Genomic DNA, 9,390 nt, shown 5'->3' on the forward strand with positions numbered 1-9,390 from the left:
AAAAGAAATTGTCATATAATGATGCTACAAAGATCATCAACTAGTTGTTTTCTAAGTTTAGAAACTAGGGGCTGGGCATGGTGGCTCACGCCTATAATCCTAGCACTCTGGGAAGCTGAGGTGGGAGGATCATTTGAGCTCAGGAGTTCGAGACCAACCTGAGCAAGAGTGAGACACCGTCTTTACTAAAAATAGAAAGAAATTAGTTGGACAACTAAAAAGACATAGAAAAAATAAGCCGGGCATGGTGGCGCATGCCTGTAGTCCCAGCTACCCGGGAGGCTGAGGCAGAAGGATCACTTGAGTCCAGGAGTTTGAGGTTGCTGTGAGTTAGGCTGACACCACGGCACTCTAGCCTGGGCAACAGAGTAAGACTCTGTCTCAAAAAAAAAAAAAAGAAAAAAGAAACTAGGAAAGGTGAAGCAACACAACAAAAATATTAATCTACAGCAGGCTGCTTATAGCTTCAGTTCCTGCTTAAAATCCATCTTGACTTAAATGATGTTTTGACTTAAATGGTGTATCATCCTGTTGACAAATAATTACATCAAGAATTGATTCTGGGCTAGGCGCAGTGCCTCATGCCTGCAATCCTAGCACTTTGGGAGGCCAATGTGAGAGGATCACTTCAGGTCTGGAGTTTGAAACCAGCCTGGGCAATAGTGAAACCCTCATCCCTACAAAAAATAAAAAAATTATCCAGGTGTGGTAGCCCATGCCTATAGTCCCAGCTACTAGGGAAGCTGAGGCAGGAGGATCCCTGGAGCCCAGGAGTTGGAGGCTGCAGTCAGCTTTGATGATACCACTGCATTCCAGGCTGGGTGACAGATAAAAAAAATAATAATTTATTCTGATAATATTTTTCAACTAAGATCTAGCATCTTGCCTTTGGTACCACCCTAGGAAGCAATGTACCACACATTCAAAGCTATAGGACAAGGAATATAATCATCAATATACAAGACCCAGTCATTAAATATGTGCATCATTCACAACTTCCACTGTAAGTTTAATGAAGACTTACGGTATACCTTCAAGAACATACCAACTCACAGCTTTAAGTCAGTAAAATATCACACGCACTTACTAAAGTATATATGCAATCAAAAGGTAGGTATTAAGAGAAAATTAAAGTATCAAATCCTATTAAAAACATAATTGTAAATATAAATTGAGAACTGGGAGTAATACTTCAAATGCAGCTGTTACCCAACCACATATTTGTTCTCCGCTATGAAACCACTAATAGGCTAATAAAGAAATATGCCAATCTGCCAACCATACAGTACAATTGTTTAAAAACCATCCTTAAAGTGCTTCTGCTTGTAGAAATTCCCAAGGGAACAATTTCCCCCTAATATATAACACAATTTAGGAACTCCTTTGTTAAAAGGATTCTAAATACTGGCATGGGAAATAAAAAAAAAAAAGAATGTTTATTAAATATATACCATTTGAAATGTTTCAGGTTTCAGTTTTCAACTGTCAGAATTAAGAGAAATTCTTCATATATATTTCAATGATTTCATTAAATGATATGAAAAAAACCTGTGTTGACAGTCCTAAATTAGCTATCTAGAGCCATTTTTTTTTACACAGCTCAGTACCTACAGACTTGGAACTCGTCTCTTCTCTATGACATGTTTCTTATACTCCACTAGAACCAGACCTAGAAAATTAACATCTGATAGTGTGTGAGCAACCATCAACAGCTAAAAAAAATTAATGACATTTGAAAAGGATATGTCAGATTCCCTTAAGTAAGATTCTACTCCACTGATGCTTTGGAATGTTATTTTTAAAAAGTAGGGTGCCTTTAGAATAATCCTGTTTTTAGTAGAGCTAGACGACTTCTCTAAAGCATTCTTAAAGTCTTAAAAGAACAAGGAAAGAACCACATTACCACCCTCTCTTAAATGCACTTTACCTTTTTTTTTTTTCAGAGATGGGGTTTTGCTCTATCACCCAAACTGGAGTGCAGTGGCACAATCACAGCCTCACTTAGACCTCCAACTTCTGGCCTCAAGTGATCCTCCCAACCTCTGCCTTCCAAAGTGCTGGAATTACAGATGTCAGCCACCAGTCAGCCTTAAATGCACCTCATCTTATACCACAAACTGACATAAAGTGGACTATTACTCGAATTAACTAAAAATGAAGGAACAGCATTCCACCTTCTCTTGATTTACTTACAGGGACAGGGTATGGAAAAGAGCTGCATTCTACTCCTGACTCTCACCATGTGACCTTCAACAAGTCAACCTCAACTCTGGGCCCACCTGGCAAACCAAGCAGGAGGACCCCCCCATCTCCAGGATCCATTCATCTCCAAGATGCTATATGTATATTTCTTCAAGAGCCTTCCTATAGCACAGGCTCATCTTCCAGGTCCCTTTGTGTGTAAACACCCAACATTCACAAACTGCACTCAAAACAAGAATGAGACTATCCTATAAAGTACTATGTTAAAGCAAGCATCAAGGAGAAATGAAATAGCTCACACAGACACTTCTTCCTATATACAGAAGCAAGCAAGCAGAAACTGCTAAGAAATCAAGTCTTTCCAAAGGGAAAGGATTGATAAAACTAATACCCATTAGCCTTGACTCTTACAGCGTTCTGTACACCAAAGAAAGCTTGACTCAGAAATCTACTTTTTTATAAATAAGCCTCAAAATGGATTCATCTGGCAACCATAAAAAGAGTAAATAAAAGTTGTACAACTTTTAACTAAAAGATCGTAATCATACAAGAAATCTTAAACAATGACCATAAGTGAGGATGCTTCCTGCTTAAAACATCAGCCTCATGTTCCTAAAATACAACATAAAAACTTTCAGCATGTCTCCGCATTTTTTTACATTTTCCTTAAAAACAAATACCAATCTCCTTCTAAATCTTTAAAATCTCAGACCTATGTACGCCCAGGTAAGGAAGGCATCGCTTCCTTCAACGCAGTTTTTTGTTCTTTTTTTGCTCCCTTTCTTCAAAGTCTGGAAATTCATTCTTGGTTTTGTGCCTCGAGGTCCTGTCAATTCATCCCCGGCCTAAAGTCTTCTCCGGAAGAGAAAAACACAAGTGCCCCCGCACAGATCCGGGTAAGACGCAGTCGAGACTTACATACGCCGGATCACGAGGCCACGCGGGTACAATTTCAAAAACTTAAGTTGAAGGTTTAATTTAAATTTACAAAAGAAAAAAAAGCAAAGGAAACCCTGCTCCCCACGCCCCCGTACTCAGGGCCTAAAGCCAACTTGGAGGGGGGGAGGTGCGCTCCTCGTCAGGGAGGCCTGGGGACAAAGTGCGGGGCTCGGGGGTCTACCCGAGCGGGCCCGTCTTTCGCTGGGGCCAGCCCGCGCCCCCCACCCGACGCCAGGAACGGCGGGCGCGGGCTCCAGCTCGGCATCCAGGCCCGCCGGCGGCCGGGCGCGCTGACAGCTACCCCAGGCGCGGGCTGCGCAACCAACCCAGCCCGGCGAACCCCCGGCCCACCCCACCCCGGCCCGCACCCGGCGCGGCTGGAAAAGGATACTCCCGGGTGCGGAAGGCCTCCTGAGTGTGTGGGATGGTGAAGACCGGCTCCTCTCCGGGAAGCGGCTTCACCAGCGGGAAGGGCTTGCGGCCCAGGAGCGGCGCCATCGCGGCGGCCGGGAACGCGGCGGCAGGGGACGCGCGGCTGCTCGGCCGGCCCGCGGCGCAGCACTAGGCCCCGGGGCCCGGAGCGAGAACCCGGCTCCCGGGGTTGGGGTGGGGGAGGGGAGGGGTGAGAGGGCGGCGCGAACTCCGGCTCCCTCACTGCTGGCGCGGCCGCGCAAGAGCCATGGAGCGGAACGCAAGGGAGCGGAGCTCCTATGCACACCAAAGCGCGTCCCAGCAACCTCGGGCCAACCTCCGATTACCGGTCCCAGCGGCCGGCATTCACGACTCCTCCTCAGCGGCACCGGAGGAAATTATTGAAAAATGGCGGGAGATTCCCCTCCTCCCCCAAGCCCGGCCAGCGCACACACTAACTTGCTCCCCTGTGGCGCCGGTGGCGAATGCGCCAATAGGCGGAGGGCTGGTCAGCGCTCACAGTCTATTGGCTCACAGGAGCTGCCGCTCTGCGCCTGGGTCCCACCCCCCTGCCCCTGCCGCGTAGTTGGGTTGCAGCGCACTAGAGGGCAGTCTGAAGAGGTGAAAGGTCACGTTATGTAAGCGCCGGTGACAGGCGTGCGGGCCTCCAGCAGCGGAGTTAAAAGTGGGGGACAGCGAAGGACCGAAAAGCTAAGAACTCAAGGGGGTCAGGCCAGAGAGGGCCCCTCACTTGTACAGACACTGCGCCATCTGTCACCGACGGCGACACCGACATCCGGGCACCACTGTCCGGGTGGTGCGCCGGAGGGGGGAGGGGGAGCGCGCGGCCAGGGGCTTTGTCTTTCCACTTGTGCTCCGCCCCTTCTTAAAGGCGCCGCGCTGGGCCACGCCCGGGGATGCGCGGGTGGGGCTGGGCTGCGAGGAGGGGTTGGCGGGAAGTAACCCCAAGACCTTTCTCTAGCAAAGGTTCTGCTGAGGGACAACTTGAGTGCCGGCTTTGCTCACCCCAAAGTTAACTTATTCTGGGCGAGAGTGTGGTTGAGATCTGGATATTAGTAGCTTGTTTCCAGGGACTTTCTGGAAAGGATCATTTATAAGCTTCTTTGGAAAAATGTGTTAAAGGACGTATCTATTAAAGATATACCCATTCACTCAAATAGTATTCACTAGCACCTGCAATGTTCCAGGTCCTGTACTGGGTGCCATAGGGGAAAAAAATAAGACACAGAGAATGTCCTAAAAAAATAACAGACACAAATAATCACAGTTCTGGGTTGAGTGCTGTACAAAGTGCGCAATAAGAAAACAGTAATAACCGTGCCTGGAGGGTGAGGACTTTTGAGTTGCTTCTCCAAGCAGACAACACCCACATAGTCCAAAATCTGTTTGGCTGTCCCAATCAGAAACACACTTGTCAAATTCTCTCCCTATTAAATTGTCTCCCTTGGTTTGGAGAACTTCACTGGCCCCAGCACATACCTTCCCAGCCTGTTCTTCAACAGGGCTAGACAGCCGGGTGTCCCAGAATGCAGCCTGCCAATGCCAGAACCTTATCTCCATTTCTCCCCTCAAGGAAATCCTCCCCCACGTTCTAGATCAGACCCCACCTCTACAAAGCTTCCTCTGATCACCCAGCAGAAGAGAGCGCTCATCTTCCTTCAGTAGCCATTTCCTCCAGGAGTAGGAGAAGCCTTCTCCGAGGATATGGCGTTTGAGTTAATTGTGACAGGATGAGACTTCTCGGGAGAGAGAAATGAGGCATGAACATTCTAGGCTGAGAGCAGTGCAGCCAAGACCTTCTGGTGAAGTTCAGGACAGTATATCTAAAATGTAACGGTTTTGAGGCAGAAAGTATCAGGGATTGAGAAGGGCAAAGGAAGTGATTATATTGGCCACAATGTGTATTGGTTGAATTGGAGGGGCCGCTTAGAAGGGAACTGCAGTATAATTCTAATTCTTCTAATTGGTATCCTGGATGCCAAGGGCCCCAGTGGAACAAGATCAGTGGAGGGAGGCATGCAGATCTGAGAGGCACAGACTAGGTCACTAATGGGATTAAGAGGGATAGACACCTAACAGCAAACTTCACGTGAAGTTAGGGCTCCCAAAACGTTAAGAAACAGATTATTGGAAAAGTCTGATATTTTTTTAAAAAGCATCAAATTGAACATATGAACTACACACCACAATCATTTCAGCATTTGGGACTGCTGTGGGCTGGAATCCAATCCTTGTGTTGGTGAAGCTGGAATCTAAGGTGGGAAAATCAGGGATGGGCTCCGTTTCTGCCATATGAACTCCAGGGACCTGAAGAGCCATCTAGAACACAGCCAGAAATTCTTAGGAGGGAAGCTGAAGGTGAGGCTTTGTGAGCACAGCCATCATTCAGAGGCCCAGGAACAGTGCTTACCTGGAAGAGGTGGAATCATGGTTGACTTGATTTTTCTCTTTATACTCTTCAATTAGTTTTTCTATAACGACAACATCAGTTTTACAATATAGACAATAATAAACTTTAATGTGACTCTTGCTGGGTGGATGACCTCCATTTCTATGGCTCAAATGTAGAAACAACAGAGCTGATTAACACAAGATTTTAACATCTTGACCTGAAGATGTCAAACAAACAAACAAAAAAACAAAAACAAAAAACTGGAGAGACTAAACTAACAAAATTGTCAGTTTCCTCCTGTAACACTTTCATTGACTCCAGGTGGCTACAAAACCCTCTGTCCATTTGAGTTTACTCTTCTGGTCCAGTCTCAGGGTTCCTAACTCCCAGCAAGCCCCAAGTGGACCACTGCCTCCCAATTCCCAGAATTCACTGCACTCATTCCTAACCACGCCGGAGCCTGTCTTTCTCCTCCATGCATCTGAATTCTACATTTTCTTTCTAACGTCTTTTCCCAATTGCTCTAGCCCACACCCCCTTTCACTGAACTCTAAAGTGTTTTTAGCATAATTTATTCCTCAATATGTTTTCTCTCCCAACATTTCAATGAACAAATTAATAATTTCATTTATTTATTTATTTATTTATTTATTTATTTTCCCTACCACTATTGGCACAGAACATATTTATTTATTTTAGAGACAGGGTCTCTCTCTGTCCCCCAGGCTGTAGTGCAGTGGCCTGATCATAGTTCACCGCAGCCTAAAACTCCAGGGCTCAAGCCATCCTCGTGCCTCAGCCTCCTGAGTAGCTGGGACTACAGGCATGAGCACTGGGCCAGGCTTTTTTCTTTTTTTTCTAATTTCCTTATTTGCTGTTAATCTCACATGAGTATGATTTTTTGTTAGCAAATTAATAATAAAGGACAGAGATGAAAATTGATAGTTTCTAAGTATCTACAACAGACCTTCTACCTATTGTCTGTCTGCTCAAAGTCAACTGTGGCTGATTACCTGCAGGAACAACATGCACAGCGCATTTCCTCGTGCAGATCTCCATTTAGCCGTTTTATGACATGAGCTCACCTGTTTTTATGGTCTGTGCCCTGTGGAGCTATGCCCTGCCGTCACCCATCCTCCACTGATGCTGACAGAAATTCTTAGTCAGTCAGTTACAGCTTCTGGCTGGTCTTTTCCTGCTTGTACTCTTGGTACAAGCCTCCAACTCAAAACATCCCAAACCAACAATTAATATCTCCTGCCTCCATCACCTGCTCTATCTAGGTGGGTTTTATTTCTATTAACGGCCCCGCCTTCCTCTCCACCCCATGGGCTCAATCTCTCCCTTGAGCTCTGTGGCCTCCAGCATCAACGAAATAATGTCAATTGTACCTGCCTAAAATCTTCAACGAGTTCCCCTCCTGCCATCCCACAGCATCCTACTTCAGGCCTTTATTATTTCTGCCCAAAACTACTACTGTAATGACTTTCTGCTTTTAAAATGTTTTAAACTGCATTAAAATTATGTACTTTCATGGTAAAATGAACATAGTTCCCAAAAAAGAAATAGTTCTACACAAAGCAGCCCTACAGCACTTCCCTACTCGCTTCCTGCTCCCTGGGCATCAATTTCAACTGGTTAAGCCGTTTCCTCTGGTATTTACCTCCATATTTCTAAGTTACAGATATATCGCTATTTTTTTAGTTTTTCTGTTTTAAATGTTGGCTGTTGACTTTCTTCAATGGAAGGTGAGGACGTGGCACTCTCCTATCCCCCTACAAACACCATACACATAGGCAAATGTATTTCCAAAATAATCATATTGCAATCGGTTAAATCAGTATGCAAAGTACAATTTATGATTATGTACTATTCACAGATGATCCATTACATTTCCTCTCTTTTTTGTTTTCCCTTGACTGCCTCAATCTGTTTTTACTTTGTTTTCTCTGTACCTAGCACTGCTCTATCCCCAGACTGGCAGAACTATAAATCTCCTCTCGGTATATGCAAACACACCAGGTGGGCAACGTCCTTCCAATCTGTCTCCTTGCTGCCCCTCACTTTACTCTCAGTGGTGTCTGGCACACTGTGTCATTCCTGTTCTCAGCTTCCAATGGTTGCCTCCCTAAAGCCAACAGAGTAAAACCAAACTCTGGCCTAACCTTCGAGGCTCTCCCCAATCTATCCTCAACCTTGCTACTACTTGCCTCAAACTCCTTACTCTTTAGCAAAACCTAGGTTTATCTAGGTTTTTAAATACTTATTCCCCACGGAAAGGATCCAGGGCTCCTTGGGAAAATGGCTGGGTCTGGCCAAGTTCAAAGTGACTCTGAAACATCTTGTACCTGACAGTAAGGAACTGCTCAAATAAAGATGGGAAATGTCAAAAGGGCATCAGCATAAAGGGATTCTAACTGGCCCAATCTGATAGTGATAAATATAAAGGAAACTCATGAGCCTATAGGCTCAGAGGGAAAACAAAGAGAACTGGAGAGGGGATAAGGGAAAGCTGTTATTCACAGAAGGCTGCCAGTGAATAAATGTAAAAAGAATGATAGATTCAGAAAATCACCATTTTGCAAGCTCCAATGAAGTAATTGATTCAGAAATAGATCAATAGATGCTGAAATCATTGGATGAAAGGCTGTTGGGAGAATGGGCTAAAAATCTCACCTACTGGGTGCAATGGCTCATGCCTGTAATCCTAGCACTTTGGGAGGCCAAGGCGGGAGGACCACTTGAGGTCAGGAGTTCGAGACCAGTCTAGGCAAGCGTGAGACCCTGTCTCTACAAAAAATAGAAAAATTAGCTGGGTGTGGTGGTGGGCACCTGCAGTCCCAGCTACTTGGCAGGCTGAGGCAGGAGGATGGCTTGAGCCCAGGAGTTTGAGGGTGCAGGGAGCTATGATCAAGCCATTGCTCTCCAGCCTGGGTGACAGAGAGAGACCCTGTCCAAAAAAAAAAAAAAAAAAAATATCACCCTACAGATTACATATTAATTACAAAAGTGTGTAAGCACTCTAAAGGTGGAGAAATCTGGTAGACACCACCTTAGCCAAGTGCTCAAACTTAGCATCACCAATAATGGGACAAACTGACAATATGTACCTCTTGATACAAGGCAATGGGTACACCACATGACCTCTGTAGTAAGAATACTAGCCAAGAAACGTTTAACCTGAATCCCTTAGAAAGAAAACAGACAAATCCAGATTGTGGGACATTCTACAAATAATGTCCGGACCCTTCATAAATGCCAATGACATGAAAGACAACCATCCACCTACCTCCCAAGAAAGGTTCCTAAAAGGAGACTAAAGAGACATGAGAACTAAATGCAATATGTGAACCTAGATTTAATCCCGGACTTGGGGGTGGGGAGAACTGTTATATTATCAGCACGACTTGGGGAAATTTGAATGT

The 9,390-nt window shown here is 45.3% G+C and overlaps 1 protein-coding gene across 1 annotated transcript in view; it reads right to left on the bottom strand.

Moving 5' to 3' along the window:
• The window catches only part of BAZ1B (bromodomain adjacent to zinc finger domain, 1B), a 69,488-nt gene extending 65,488 nt beyond the window's left edge, over positions 1–4,000 (bottom strand). The window contains exon 1 of the mRNA XM_012640374.1: positions 3,533–4,000. Coding sequence (XP_012495828.1) covers positions 3,533–3,639 — 107 coding nt within the window. The 5' untranslated portion in view covers positions 3,640–4,000. The remainder of the gene's footprint in view (positions 1–3,532) is intronic.
• Positions 4,001–9,390: the final 5,390 nt, after the last annotated feature.

This window comes from Propithecus coquereli, unplaced genomic scaffold (genome assembly GCF_000956105.1).
Source record: "Propithecus coquereli isolate 6110/MARCELLA unplaced genomic scaffold, Pcoq_1.0 Scaffold150, whole genome shotgun sequence".
Classification (NCBI taxonomy): Eukaryota; Metazoa; Chordata; class Mammalia; order Primates; family Indriidae; genus Propithecus; species Propithecus coquereli.